This window comes from Podarcis liolepis (genome assembly GCF_965112155.1).
Source record: "Podarcis liolepis genome assembly, chromosome: 14".
Taxonomy (NCBI): domain Eukaryota; kingdom Metazoa; phylum Chordata; class Lepidosauria; order Squamata; family Lacertidae; genus Podarcis; species Podarcis liolepis.
This window is the reverse complement of record NC_139569.1, coordinates 20177776-20193012: the sequence shown is the minus strand read 5'-3', so window position 1 is coordinate 20193012 and position 15237 is coordinate 20177776. Positions and strand designations below refer to the sequence as shown.

Here is a 15237-nt window from a genome sequence, read left to right as displayed (position 1 = left end):
CTGCATCATCTCCTTCCCACACCCTGCCACTTGCAGCTGCATGGGTAATCAGGGTTTACACAGAGTTTAACAGCCCCAATTAAACTTGTGGAGACTCTCATCTGTGTTGTCTTCTTCTGCCCACCCCCAAACTTGCTGCCCAGCGGCCCATCTGCCTTATGGCAACCCGACTGCTCTGGGAAGACCTGATGAGACCAGAGATAATAGGAGATGTAACCCAGAAACATCTAGTAGGACCACATTAGCTATTCCGATCTAAAAGATGGTATAGCCATTGGCTTCTTGCTGTTTCACGTTTTCTGCTTGATCTGTTTCTGCAGGCCCTGCTGGGGGAAATTGCCAGCAAAGAGCAAGATGTTCAGAAAGTTTCCGCCGAGGCTCAACAGTATCAGCAAGCAGTGAAGGTGAGGATGGTGGGACATGGGTGTGGCTCAGAGAAGCAGCCACCTGTGTGGCTAAAAGGGTTGCTTACAGAAAGAATACAACCCCATCGCAGAGGAGATGTACTATGGAACTGTGACTGGTTCTCTGTAAGTAGATTTTCATCTCCCTCCTCTCTGCAGGACTACGAACTTGAAGCAGAGAAGCTGAGATCCATCCTTGACCTGGAAAATGGTCGCAATGGCTTCATGAGTAAGAGACCTAGAATCCAGTCTCCAGCCGCTAAAGTGAAAGAAGAGGTACTTGCTGGTATTTGACAAGCCCTCTGCCACGGTCTAAGTGGCTCCTCTAGGCAGTATTTCAATATTTTTCATGTTGAAGGTCCATAGCTCAGTGGCCAAGTGTCTGCTTTGCATGCAGAAGCCCCCAGGTTCAATCCCTGATATTGCCAGATACGGCTAGGAGAGAACCCTGCCTGAAACCCTGGGGCGCCACTGTGAGTCAGCATAGGCAATACTTCACTAGATGTACCTGTGGCTCCATACAAGGAAGATTTATGTACGTTCTATATTCACCCTGAAGGAAACAGCAGTTGGCTCTGTGGCTTGACACCATCTTGGGTCCATTCTTGGATTTGTCTCAACAGTTTGCATTCTTGCCTCAGCTCTGCCAAACCACAACCAGTGTCGCTTCCGACAAAGGAAGGGTGTCCTGACTCCACTGTATGACTAGGCCTCAATCTCAGACATTTGATGGGGAATGATCAAGGCTGAGAGGCACTGGGTGGAAGACACTGATCTCTCCTGGGTGCCCAGAGGCCTTGTTGGGCGGTGCATCAACCAAAACTTGCTTGACTGCAGAAATACCCGTCCCTTGTCCAAAACCCCATCAATGACCACAGTTGCCAACTCCCCAGAAGCATGGAAGGAGGTTGTCAGCTTCTTTTATCTAGCCTGAAAATTGGTTCCTGCAGAGCTCAGGTCCTGCTTATGGGCTTCCCATAGGCATCTGGTTTAGCTATTCTAAGAACAGGAATATAAGAGTAGATGGCCCATTGGCCTGATTCAGCATGGCTCTTCTTATGTTCTTAATACCTTTTTGTTAACCTCATTTCTTCTTTCCATTCTTAGGAAGCTCTCCTGGCTGCAAAGTTCACGGAGGTGAATGCTGTCAATAAGCAGAGGCTGCAGAACCTGGAGTTTGCCCAGAATCTCTTGAGACAAGTGAGTGTGAGAAGCTTAGGCTTTAATTTGCTTCTCACTGTTCTAGCTACTTAGGCAGAACTCTGGAAAGAGGAAGAAGATGCACATAGGCTGGGGTGCAGACTTAATACAGGCAGAGAATCCTAGCTGGCTGCAAGTTACAGAGCTGTTTTGTGAGAAAACATCCCAGCTCTGCATGCCAATTTTTAATGAGAATATGCCCATGCAGATGGCAGGGAAGGGTTCCATCATCACTTAACAGAACATGCCAGCGAGGCTTTTGAAAAAGAGGGGGTGGCAGACTAAGGCTGCAATCCTACACACACTTACTGAATATAGTGGGATTTCTAATTACGATTGTAGCTTAAGACTGGCTCTCAGTACCCATCAGCCCCAGCTAATAGGGCATGGGAGGGTGGGAGTTGGGACTCCAGCAACATCTCAAGGGCTAGAGGTTCCCCAGCCCTGTACTTGGGAAGCAGCTCCTTCAAAGACAGCCAGACTCAGAAGTAACATGCATAGGATGCTAGCAGCTTTGAAGAGAGTTTCTATCTGGCAACATTTGTCTTTGATTAGAGGGTGGAGGGAATGACAGATGATGCTCCAGCTATAGCAACTCATCATTTTTTTCTTTTTTGGCAGCAGCCAGAGGTCCAGGTGATGCAGGAGTCTGCTCAGACCAACACGTTTGAGAGGCCGCTTGAGGAAGTCTGGAAGTTAAGGAAGGAGCTGGACGATGAGAGCCAGCGCCGACAGCAGCTGGAGGCAGAGATCAAGGTCATCCAGGAAAACATCCTCCTCCTGCAGAACCAGAAGCCACAGGAGACTGTGGTCAAGAAGGAAGTGTTGAAGAAAGTGCCTGACCCAGCACTCGATGAGAGTTTTCACAAGATGCAGCAGAACCTGGCAGAAGAACAACGCAAGAACCAAAACTTGCACGACGAACTGGAGGTCCTGAAACTCAAGCTGCGAACCCTGGAGCATGAGAGGAGGGAAGGTGGGCAGGAGTATGTGGTCAAGGAAGTCCTCCGTATTGAGCCGGATAAGGCACAGGCAGAGGAAATCCTGAAGTTGAAAGAAGAGCTGGAGGATCTCAAGAGGCAGGAAGGCAACCGTCAGAATGAGATGGCTCTCCTGCGCCACCAGGTGGATGCTCTTTCCAATGAGAAGAACAAGGAGCAGGAGAAAGTGATGGAAAAAGAAGTAGTGAAGCTGCAGAACGACCCCCAGCTGGAGACAGAGTATCAGCAGCTGCAGGAGAACAAACACAGGGAGAGTACACTGCGGAAGCAGCAAGAGGAAGAGCTTCGCTTCTTGCAAGACAAACTGAAGCGGCTGGAGAAAGAGCGGGCGATGGCCGAGGGCAAGATCACTGTCAAGGAGGTGCTGAAAGTGGAGAAGGACCTAGCAACAGAAAGGGAAGTGAGCGAGCTGCGACGGCAGTATGAAGACGAGAAGGCCAAAGGCCGCTCCAATGAGAGGGAGAAAGCAGAGCTACTCAGGCAAATCCAGGCTCTGGAAGAGGAGAATGCCAAAGTGATTGTCCAGGAGAAAGTCCGGGAGATTGTCCGTCCAGACCCCAAGGCTGAAAACGAAGTGGCTAACCTTCGCCTAGAACTGGTGGAGCAGGAAAGGAGATGCCGGGGTGGGGAAGAGCAGCTGAAAACTTGCCAGAATGAGCTGGCTGCCCTGAAGAAAAGAGGGCCCCTGGTGGAAGTGCAAGAGGTTATCAAGGAGGTTATAAAATACAAGGCTGACCCAGAGACTGAGATGGAGCTTCAGTCTCTCAGGGACGAGATTGTGGACCGGACCAGAGCAATTGAGAGGGCGGATCTTGAGATCTATCAGCTGAAGCAAGAAATTCAGACTCTGAAAGATGCCAAGCCTCAAGTCCAGACGAAGGAAGTGGTGCAGGAGGTGCTGCAGTACCGGGAAGACCCCCAAACTAGAGAAGAAGTGGAGTCCCTGAGAGCTCAGCTGGCTGAAGAGCAGAAGAAGCACCTGGACCTGGAAAGGGAGAGGAAGTTGCAGGATGAGAAGATCAGACAGAAGGAGGAGGAACTCTCTCAGGTGAGGGAGAAGGTGGTGCAGCAGGAAGTGGTAAAACTGGAGCAGGACCCTGCTTTGAAAGCAGAGGTCAGCTCCTTCTCACAGAGCATAGAGAATGAGCTGCAGCAGATTGACTCACTCCGAAACGAAATGCGCAAGCTGCAGCGGAGGAGGTCAGAGCTGGAGCGCCAGCTGGATGAGCTGGAGAAAGAGAGGCAGGCACGGCGGGAGGCAGAGCTGGAGGTGCAGAGGCTGAAGATCAGGCTGAGCGAGCTGGAAGAGCAGGTGAAGGAGACAACAGAGAGAGTCACCGTGAAACAGAAGGTGATCCTCCAACAAGATCCGCAGCAGGAGAAAGAGCATGCTCTGCTTAAGCTGGAGCTGGAGGAAGAAAAACATAGGAGGCAAGTCCTGCAGGCCGAGTTGGAAGCCCTGCAGAAGAAACTGCAGGCACTGGAAAAGATGGAAGTCAAGGAGAAAGTAGTCTTCTCTGAGAGCATCCAAGTGGAGAAAGGAGACACTGAATACGAGATTCAGAAGCTGAAGAACAACCTGGAGGAGGAAAGCCGGCGGAAGATGGAACTAGACACGGACATCAACAGGCTAGAGGCCAAGTTGTCAGAAGTGGAATTCAACAACTCCAAGTCTTCCAAGGAGCTGGACTTTTTGAGGGAGGAAAACCACAAGCTGCATCTGGAAAAGCAGAACCTTCTGTTGGAGATGCGGAGGTTGCAATCGGAGATTGAACTCACAGTAACAGAAACCCGGGATTTAAGAAACATGTCACAGGTGGACAGCGGCGTGAACCTAGACTCCCGGTTCCAGGCTTTGGAGAGAGAGCTGGATGATCTGAAGAGGTTATCTCAAGACAAAGACAACGAGATTGAACAGCTTCAAAACCGTCTTCAGACAGTAGCTATCAAGAGGGAGCAGAGAGAAAATCACTTGAGACGTTCCATTGTGGTCATTGATCCAGACACTGGGAAAGAGATGTCACCAGAAGAAGCCCACAGGTTCGGGCTTATTGAGTGGAGCTTGTACGTCAAACTGAAGAGCCAAGAATGCGACTGGGAAGAGATCACAATGAAAGGGCCAAGTGGCGAATCTTCAGTAATCCTTGACAGGAAGTCAGGGAAGAAGTTCTCAATTGAAGATGCCTTGAAGAGCGGAAGGTTAACCATGGCTCAGTACGACAGTTACCTCAACAAGGAGTTGTCCATCCAGGAGCTGGCTGTCTTGGTGTCTGGACAGAAATAGCTGCTTCAAGAGAGATGTTGCTTTTTTTAAAAAAAGAACTATTCTTAAGCGGCTGGTCTAGAGCTGTACCGAATGTTACAAACTTGGACTTCTACTACCTGTTGCTTCCAATAGGTGTATATCCCCCAAACCTAGTGCCTGTTCTCCAACGTTAGGATGCTTTTAAGCTGCACTTACTTGCTTTTATCAAAAATATTTATGACTTGCCACCCCAGGCCAATGCTCCAATTTGCCAAAGCTGCATGTTACTTTTGACCCCGCCAGTCAGTGGCAAACTCCTCTGTGCACTGGGGTGGCAGGGAGTGGGTAGAAATCAAATGATTACCCAATGCTATTTTTGAATGAGAGCTCTCCAGCTTGGCTTTCCAAGCTCATGTGGTCTCTACCAACACATCCCCTTAGTGAAGTAGTTAAGAGTGATAGCTGAACACTTGTGAAATCCCACCTGAATCTCAACTTAATCTTGAACTCATTTGGTGAGCCATTTTTCCCCTAAGCCCCTTCACCTAGGAGTAGCAAATCTAGTGCACTTCAGATGTTGTTGAACTCTCAACTCCCCGCCAGCATGGCCAATGGCCAGCAACAATGGGAGCTGTAGTTCAACAACTTCAGGAAGGCATCACATTGACTAACCCTCATCTCTGCAATGTGTGGAGAAACACTAGCATTATCTTACAGGGCTGTTGTAAGGACAGCTGAGTGTATGTGAAACTCTGAGCACTCTAAAGTACTATATGCATATATTGTTACCGCAGGAACTGGTTTTTACTCCTGGATGTTATTTAAAGACAATACTAATAAAGCCAAAGGAAGAATAAACTCACCAGTGGAGACCCAGTAACCAGCTACTGCGAAGAATATCAGTCTAAAGGCAGACGCTGTTCAATGCTATGCTGTGATCATTGAATACATTTGTAGAAACTTCAGCATAAGATGACACTTAAGCACAGTGCAACTCCTTTCTACATAATAAACTGTCAGACTCTAGTACGTAGTCTAAGATAGTGAGTATCATTGTGTAACTGAGACAGTAAATGATATGTGTGTGTATGTTTAGAGCGACCTGCTTATCTTTCGGGTCATACTTGTGTAGGGAAGCTCCAGTCCTTAAAAAGGAAAGGAGGTTAAATAGAGGATGCTGCAGTTAACAATCCCCAAAAGTGCCTCTCATTCCATTGTCACTGTTAGAATGGAACAGTGGGTACTTATGATATTTGTGCTGGTGTTTGCTTAGTTGTTATTTGACTGTATGAATTCTCAAAGTATGCATTGTAGAAGGGAATGGGAAATTTTATTTATGCACCCAAATAAATGAAAAAATACTCTGCAGCAATCTAAACTGATGATTTCCTCCCATTTAATATTTGCCATTTCATTTGTTCACATAAAAGATACGATATGCAGGGCGTCTCACTGCATCTGGTATGTACACCACTGTTTGTAAAAGGACATATAAAGTGGAGAACGTTGGCATTTTCACAGTTTGTATAGACAGGCTGTGTTTCACAAATCCAAGCAGGTGCAGAAAAAGGATGGAGACTGTCATCTCAGCTGCTAGTTTTTTTCTGAGGTCATGGGCCTAGTGCAATCTCCAGGCTCAGTAGGATCCAGGATCCAAGGGCCTGACTAGCTCACAGTCCCTCTACCTGACAACAGAAACAAAATAAATTGTGCACAATGCACACAGGCTGCAGAATTTAAAATAATTCAAAACAAGCAGCCCCACACATAAATACCAAGATGGCTGGCAGTATGGTTTGGGGACGGGAGACAGAATTTTCTTAAGCCTCCGGAAAGCTTAAAAAACAATACAGCCATGCTGCATTCCCATCACAGTTCAAAGGAAGCAGCCTTGTAACAGGTCAAACTATTTGCTCATCTACTCTAACTGGCAGAGTCTCAAGTATGGGAACATGAGACACTGTCTTATGCTGAGACAGACTACTGGACCTATCTGTCTCAGGATTACTGGTACTTACTAGCAGCAGATTTTCAGGGTTCCAGACAAGAGTCTTTTCCCCACCCTGCTTGGAGATGCCAAGAACGGACCCACAGACTTTCTGCAGGCAAAGTGGCTGCTCTGCCACTGAGTTATGGTCACCTCTTTGCCCCTTCTTTGAAAATAAAGAGAACGAAAACAGCAATTTGGAAACTGGAAAACAATTTTATTCAGCTGCTGTATACAAGATTAGCCATTTTAAACGTCTCCTCCATCTTACTCATTACCTAGAAAGGCCCCTGCCCCCACCCACCCACAACACACACAAAAATAAATTGCAGCTCTTCCCACACTCAAAGACGCTGCTTTTCTAAGTTTTTAAGTGCCATCTGGTGGTGCACATGCCCACCATAAACAAAAATCTCCCAAAAGGGTCAAAGCCAAGGCAGAGAGAGAGAGAGAGACCCCAGTGCTCTTGTTCTTGTCCCAACCAAACGCTGGTAGACCCTGCCCTGCCATGGCTCTGTTTGATTAAGTTCTCTCACTGTTCAATGCAAAAGAAAAGGCGGGGAAGGAGGAGGGGGAAGAAATAACATTTCCCTGAGGCAAGAGGCTTCATGAGATTTCTAAGTTTCTGCTCCAGCCACTGCAAATGCACAGGTAGCTTTTGACAACAGAAGCTTTCAAGGGAGAGCAACAAGAGGGGAATTGCAAGTAGCTCAAGAAGGCCTCAATCCTGTCGAAATGATAAAACAGTTCTCACAAGAGGTAATTAGCACCCAGCAGGATTGAGGCCTGACCAGAAAAAGCAAAAACAAAAAAACACGCCCATCTATTACAAATGTCTGTGCTTCAAAACTGGCAACCTTAACATTTGGTCTTTGGCTCTTTTACTACAACCTAGAGTTTTTATTATTCTTATTTTCTCATGGAAATAATGGATATATTTTCATAAATAAGCTTGACATTATCCAATTCATTTTTTTGGGGAGATGTACAAATTAATTAGGGTTTATGTCCATATTTACTTGGACTTCAAAACAGGCATGTTGAAGGAATGAAGTTGGCTCCAAATTTGGTCATAATCCAAGCAGAACTCATTGTGATTTATTTTCTTTCTCTTTTTTTTTAAACAATGGGGCTCACACCACTTAGAGGATCAAGAGCTTTCTGATACCAAGGAAGAACCATCCAATGTAGGGCTCTGAAGGGAAGGGAGTACCTTGAGGAGCCATGTGGTTTATTATGAACAGTTTTTGTTTGACAGCCACTGGCCCCAACCTGGTCTATGGCCTTCCAGGAACAGAAGAGGCCGCTTGCTCCAGCAAGCCTCTTTTCACAGGGATTGCCATATGTGCCCCTCTTTGTGGCAATGTGTTTCATAACTTCTTTTTTCCCCAGGGCAAGCAGCATGCTGGGACAAAAAGGTCAAGTGAAGAGGGGGAAGGTTTAGTTAGTCCTTCAGCCCCCACCCCTTCCTGGTTCTCTTACAAAAATTACCCACTGAGCTGTCAGTCACCTCCCCAAAGCAAGGTATTTATGACAGCTCTGATGCACAACCACTTTCACTTTCCAGCAAAGAGCCCTGGTTGGGTTGGCGCTGGCCCTGATGAGCCTACACTACTCCCCAGACCTCCACAAAAGAGCTTAGCCACCAAGCTTCTTAGAAAAGCCTGAGCAAGCTCTTAAATGAAGAGGGTCAAGCCCAATTTCCAGTGATTGCACAGGAAAGGTTCTCAGAGGGAACTGCCCTGTCACCAGAATACAATGGTTCCATTATCATGCTGGTGCTAGCACAGCATCTCCAAATAGATAATGGTCCACAACCCAGTAGTCCTACAGAGGGCCAGCTCCACACACCCATGTCTCTGTGCACCGGTATGCAGAACTCTTTCCTCCAGTAGAGCAAAAGTAGAGCTCTAGATCTCACCTTGCTTACAGAACACCTGCTGAAATCTGAGTCTGGGGAAACAGCTTTAGGGCAGGGATGGAGTATCTGTGGCCCTCTCACTCCCACCATCCCCAACCAGGATAGCCAACGGTCATGAAGAATGGGGTTTGCAGTCCATCATCTTCAGGTAGACCACAGGTTCCCCATCCCTGCTTTTGGGGAAACTCAGGTCCACATACTCCACACCTAGTGATCAATATCTATTTTGTACTCTGCTTGGCACTAGGCAACTCCACAAGGTCAAGTCCAGAAAGTAGTGTATAACTCCAGGAAAAAAAGCTCTTATCAAATAAAGCCCAACACGTCTTAAATACAGCTAAGAATTTTTGAGGGGGGGAAAAACAACAACAAAAGAGAGAGCCCACACAAAAAGAGCTTGAAATGTTTTGCACTCTTGCTCCACCATAAAAGGCACTGGAATTACGGCTTTGCTATACACAATGACATGCTGGGAAAGAAAGGGGACTTGTCCAATCCTATGCATTCAGTGGTAATGACAGGGCAGGGAAGAGGGCAGGATTGACCATACCAGAAAATAAAAGGCAGAGAAGCAACACAAAAAGATCAGAATGCCAGTGTTCATGAATGCATCTCAAGGCCTCTCAAGTCACTGTTCTTCTGAGAAGACCAATGAGCTGATTGACTTTACAAAAGATGCCACAGAGGAAGGTGGGTCTTCTTGGTTGACGTCAGCATAGCTTTATTACAGGTACCATAAAGGGGGGGGAGGAACCACTTGTGACTAGCACTCTTTGATTAGCTTAAGCCAGCCAAGTAAACCCAAAGCAGGAATGTTCAAGCACCTTCACATAGTCCACTGGAAAATCAAGGAGTGAGAAACTGGATTCAGATGTATGTGACAAGAAGGGCTTGGGTTGTCGTGCTCAGCTTCTAGAGCCCTGCCTGCATCTCTCCCTCCCACTCTGGTGCCTGAAGTATGTGAAGCCAGGGCAGCTGCCAGAACGGCACCAGTTAAGTGCTTCCTTTCTTAGTCCGAGGCACAGATCCCTGTGGAAAGGGACTGGTCCAAACAGGGAAGGAACCTCCAGATCAACTCCATTCAAAAAGGAACGGGGGGTGGGGAGAAAGGGCACCTTGCGTCCGTGGCTTCATTCTGCAAGTCCCTATCAGGGCTTGTCATGTCCTCAACTTTCGAACTGTCACAATTTCCGTGGCTGTACATTGGACCCTTTACCATGCAGCTGAGCTGTATCTGAAAGAGATGCAAAAGTAGAACTATTACTGTCCCCGCCCCAGCAGTGGAAGCTCCAAACATTTAGTTTACCAAATGATTAGCAAGTGTTACTAGCCATAAGCTACTAAAGAGTTTAATTAATAGAGACATTGACAGACAGGAAGGGATGATCACTGCAGTCTGAAAAAAACCTGTGACTGAAAAACTGAAGTTCTGTAAACAGAATTGGATCCTCAAATGATTACAGCTTGGGCCTTGCTGTCCTTTGTACTGCATCATGGGACAGTAAGGCTTTCTCAAGCATTTGGCAGGGACCAAAGAAGAGGAAGACGGATAGTAGGGAAGAAGGAAAACATGGTACCCATGTTCCCATGCTCTAATGAATGTGCACAACAAAGGTTTAGGTTCCCCTAGCTAAGTTCTCTCTCATCCTGGATCTTGTGGGCAGGCAAAAACACACCCAAGACTCTTCTTGATATCACATATGGTTGGTGAGTAAGCCCTGGTTCACAATAGTGCATCACTGGTGTAATCAAGTACTGATGAGTTATGGATGATTTGTCTTAAACATGCAGCAAAATGTGGTGACAAAATCTGTAGAGTCCCAGGATGGTACAATGCACTGTGCTTCTTATACAGGTGAAGGAATGGCATACTGTGCTAAGTAAAAGCAAATCCTTTCACACAACAGGGAGGCTACAACCCCTCTTCAATAAATGCTTTAAAAAAAAAAAATTAAATGTGCCAAGCACTAACAGTCCATTCTATGACCATGTTGCACTACAGATGTAGACTAAGACAAAAGCACAGCAGCGGAGGCAAAAAGAGAGTTCTCCCTGTGGCAGCTCCTTTGCAGGTTGCTATCTGGCACAGCAGTCTGTGTGATGCACACTTGCAAAGTTCAGCCTGTAGACCGCAAGCAAGACAGCAAAACCCATCCTCTGGAGGAGGGATGGAGGTTGCTGGACTCAAATTTCCATCAACCCCAGCTAGCAAGGCTCATAGTCAGGGATGGTGGGAGTTAGGGTCCTGGAACATCTAGGGGGCCACAGTTCCCCTACCCCGGCTCTGGAACATATTCCAAAGCATGCTTCCTCAAGGTCAGCTTACAAAGCTTCAGCTATCTACCCATCCAATCGCATCCAGGAGACCTCAAAAGCTCCTGCACCAATACGTGCTATTCCCCTGGCCACTGGAAAGCAATGAGGTGGATTTCCTTTGGGAAAGGGTTCCTGAATGTGGGTCTCCCAAGAGAGGAATATTTTTACTCCGAGTAAAAAACAACAAAGTAGCAACCCCGCTACTTGAGGAAGTTTCTCAAAGCCTGGCGAAGGATTCGCTGAAATTCAGCCACCCCAAGTGTTTTGAGCTTTTGAAGAAAAGCTAATAATAACTGCACTCTGTGCTGTTATCTGAAGTATTGTTACTATGCAGTGAAGTGTTCCTAAGCAATGTAAATGCTATTTTTACACTCTGAGTAAGTTAGATACCCAAGGCAGTGAATGAAGGGTTGGAGCTCATCTGCTTTGCATGCAGAAAGTTCCAGCCTGAATCACCAACCTCTCCTGAAACTTTGAAGAGCCTCTGCCCGCCAGTGTAGACCAATGGTCTGACTGAACGAAGGCAGCTTCCTATGTTCTCCACAAGATCCAAAGCAATTAAAACATCGCAATTTAAAATACACAACACAGCAGCACAACCCCCCCCCCTGCAACAAACAGAAGTAGCAGCAGCAGCATCACCACAAGTTATTAGCAACAACTTTGCAATAAAAACAAGCAATAAATTAATTAGCAGGGAGGGGGGCAGGGGAAGCAACCAAGTTGCCATGGCACCATGTTCTGCACTTTCAGAGATTGGGCAACCTTCAGAAACGACCTCCTAAATGGGTAAAAAACACATCCCCAAGTGACTTCTATGTTGAAAGTTTAACAAGAGGCTGCCAACTGCCATATAGTTCCTCTGAACACCTAGTGCAAGCCAGGAGCATCCATGTCTTGTTTCAAGGCTTTAGAAAACAGGTTGCTGAACCTTTTCCGAGCAGAGGGCTGCACTGAGCCACAGCCAATCCACCAAGGCATACATGCCAAAATGGGCATAGCAGAAAAAGAGAAACCTTATTTCTATTTCTTTCTTAAAAAAAAAAAAGAAATATATCAGTGGTACGTAAGGTGGAGGCCACAACCAGCATGTAAGGAACTATTTTTACTGGAATTAATGCTTCCTTCTTCCTCTCCCTACCCACAAATGTAATTCCTTGTCTTCCAAATAAAAACATTAGAGCCTACTTGAAGAACTTCCTACACCAACCTTCTTGCTTCCTCTCCATTCATTTCCTTAGAAATCATTCCCAAATGAAACAATTTATGCTCCCACTCCCTAAGTTACTTTATTGACCTCCACATTAATTACTCCCTTTCCCCGTCATGAAGAACTCCCCCTCTTTCTTCCCTCTCTGTTTCTGCTCCCCGCTAGCTCATTTAGTGCTCACCACTCAATTTACCGCTGGGTTAAAGTGCAGCTGTGATGCTTCGTCCCACTTAATGCTGCAAGGCTTTCAACACCTCTTGGGACTGATCAGTCAAGACCAGCTCCCCTTTGGCAGTTAGAGCGTCAGTGTTACCGGAAATAAAGACATGAAGATTGACGAGGGCTCAAGAAGCCCAGTGAACACAGACGTTTGCAGCTCAAAAACCAGGTGGATATTTGAGGAACGCTTAAAGGAAATCCTTTGAAAAACATTTAAAACTCTTATTGAGGCAAGATTGCAAGACCTGCAGAAACTAAGCCCCCCACCTTGAAAAGTGTCAAATATTGCAGGTTCTCCATGGGCCACTGAAAATATCTTGTAGCCACCCATGTTAAAAGCCAGCCCAGCCCTGCATTTGTGCCATGTGGGCAACAGTTAATCCACATGTGTGTTTCACAGAAAGAAAGGCCGGGGGGGGGGGGAGTAAAATTGTAACCTGGGGCTTTTCTGAGAAAGCAGCTGTATGTAGTTTGGTGGCAGAGCATCTACCTTGCATGCAGAAGACCTTGGGTTCAATCCTGGCATCTTCAGGCAGGAGTGGGGGGAGAACCCTGCCTGAAACCTGGGAGAGCCATGGCCGGTCGGTGCAGACAATACTGAGCTAGACAGACCAATGATCTGATTCTGTTTAAGACAGCTTCCTAATATTTAAGGGGAAGGGTTATTTAAGCTTCCTGTGTTCCAGCACAGCTTCAATAAAAGAAATGGATATTTTCGTATCTTTCTCCTGAAACAACAGTGTTTGAAACTGGAATAAAATCTGTTCCTTACAAAATAAAAGAACTGGATGGCATTAGAGCATCCTGGGCTTTACAGAGGTTTCCTAAACCACGTGAGTTGTGAACCTGGAGTCAATGGCAAGGGTGGCGGCTCTCTTGCTGCAAAGCAGGAGGGCACCTGCGGGGTGAGTCACGAGTGCAGAAGACAAACAACAACAGCAGCAGCAGCAGCAGAGGAGTTACCTGGCAGGCTGTGTGCTAAATGGGCAGGCAGCACTGAGAGTGGGAGGGGCGCTGCCTGGCGCAGGCTGGAGGGCAAGCCAGCCAAAAGACCTAGAAAATGGGGAAGAGGAGAGAAAGAGAAAGAAAGGAGAGAAAAAGGAGGAGGAGGATGGAATAAAGGAGAAACAAATGTATGTTGAAGACAGAAACAAGCAGAGAAGAAGATGTCTGCTGGTGGATTCTAATGAAGAAGAGCGGCCCCTCCCTCCCCAACGCCTGTCAAGTTCTGCAGCCAACAATCAAGTGGAACTAGTTCAACTGATGGGCTACAAGGCACAATTCAGTTCAAGCTGAGACTTGTTGGGGAAAAGAGGAAAGAAGCCTGGCTTGTCCAACCAGTGCTGGTTGTGGAGCTTGACATTCAGTGGAGCCCCTGCAAACCAAGAGTGGGTTATAATCCCTGTGCATTACTGGCAGCCCAATGCATGAACTGACTCTGCTGAAAAGCAACTGATCCAGGACAATGTGAGGGATATAAAATATAGATTTGTGACGGCAAGGGCTCCATTCACACATACCAAGCCATCGTGGAATAGGTCACAGGGGCAGTCGGACCTCTACTGTTGCCCAGGGCAAGCCATTCCTGCTGCTTTCCCATTTCCCACATCTTTCTTTAAAATTATTTACACCCCACAGCACAACTGTAGCTTCCAAGTCGGCTCACAACATGAGCTCCAAAACTGCACTATAATACAACAAAGGCATAGACATCTAGCAAATAAAAAAACCAGCAGATTATGTTGATGCAGTACATTCAAAGTTTCTGAGTGGCTGAACAGACAAGGCTGTTTTACCTGACACCTAAATGCAGGCACAGGCAATAGCCGATGAGGAACAGGAGGCAGTTCCACCACCAAAGGAAAGGCTACCTCTTCCTGGTAGGCCCAGACCATTAAACGCATGGGTGTGGAAACTCTGGCCTGAGAGACAAATTAAGCCCCCAAGGGCTCACAACGGCTGTTTCCCTGGAGTGTGGGCCCCTATTTCCCTCGCAAACACTTACTGTGGCCAAGGCCATGATGGAAAGTCCCCGGGGCCGGTCCTGTGACAATGGCGTCCTTCGACACCCCTGACTTGGGGGACGATTCAGAGCTGAAGGAAATCACATGAAGAGGGAAGGAATGGATTGGTGAGATAATTCCTAGCGGGGTGGAACTCAGAGCTGGTGCTGGCAGCTTCGGGTTGCCAGGCTTGTAAGCGGGAGACAGGACGTTCAAGGAAGATGAACTGGTAAGTAGGACTGCTCCGCTGGCTCCTTTCTGGGAAGGAGAGAAAAAGCAACCATCAGAAGAACAGAGAAACGGTCCACGATCATCAGTCATGGAAGCATGTGACACAGAGGCTTGTGCACAACCTCAGAATTCAATTGATGGGCTTCAACCTTTCCAGGAAAGAAAATTCCCTTGCCTCCAGAAATTACTGCCAATAGCTAAGAGAAGCTGTTTTCTCCCACCCAATGCCACCTGGTGCAGGTCCCTCAGAAGTGTGCCAGGCACACAGCTCTAGCAATCACTTTCCAGATTTTGAGGGGGTGGACAGCCTTGCAACACGTCTCCTGAATGAAAGAGGACATTTATTTATTGGCTATATTTACATCTCACCTTTCCTTCCAAGGAGCTGAAGACAGCACACATGATTCTTCTGCCTTTGTTTTATCCTAGCCACCAACCAATGAGGTAGGTCAGGCTGCGAGGTAAGCAACTGGCCCAAAGTCACCCAGTGATCTTGGTAG

At 47.0% G+C, this 15237-nt stretch overlaps 2 protein-coding genes across 6 annotated transcripts in view; one reads left to right on the top strand and one right to left on the bottom strand.

Moving 5' to 3' along the window:
• The window catches only part of PPL (periplakin), a 50082-nt gene extending 43854 nt beyond the window's left edge, over positions 1 to 6228 (top strand). The window contains exons 19-22 of one of the 2 annotated variants that reach the window (XM_083473598.1): positions 321 to 404; positions 564 to 680; positions 1512 to 1604; positions 2226 to 6228. In XM_083473598.1, the coding sequence (XP_083329724.1) occupies positions 321 to 404; positions 564 to 680; positions 1512 to 1604; positions 2226 to 4889 (2958 nt within the window). In that variant the 3' untranslated portion in view covers positions 4890 to 6228. The remainder of the gene's footprint in view (positions 1 to 320; positions 405 to 563; positions 681 to 1511; positions 1605 to 2225) is intronic. The other variant, XM_083473599.1, reaches the window with a different exon arrangement.
• Positions 6229 to 7033: 805 nt separating this feature from the next.
• UBN1 (ubinuclein 1) overlaps positions 7034 to 15237 on the bottom strand; it is a 28291-nt gene continuing 20087 nt past the window's right edge. For 3 of the 4 annotated variants that reach the window (XM_083473627.1, XM_083473628.1, XM_083473629.1), the window contains exons 16-18: positions 14509 to 14764; positions 13467 to 13556; positions 7034 to 9992 (exon numbers count right to left, since the gene is read on the bottom strand). In XM_083473627.1, coding sequence (XP_083329753.1) covers positions 9940 to 9992; positions 13467 to 13556; positions 14509 to 14764 — 399 coding nt within the window. In that variant the 3' untranslated portion in view covers positions 7034 to 9939. The remainder of the gene's footprint in view (positions 9993 to 13466; positions 13557 to 14508; positions 14765 to 15237) is intronic. The other variant, XM_083473630.1, reaches the window with a different exon arrangement.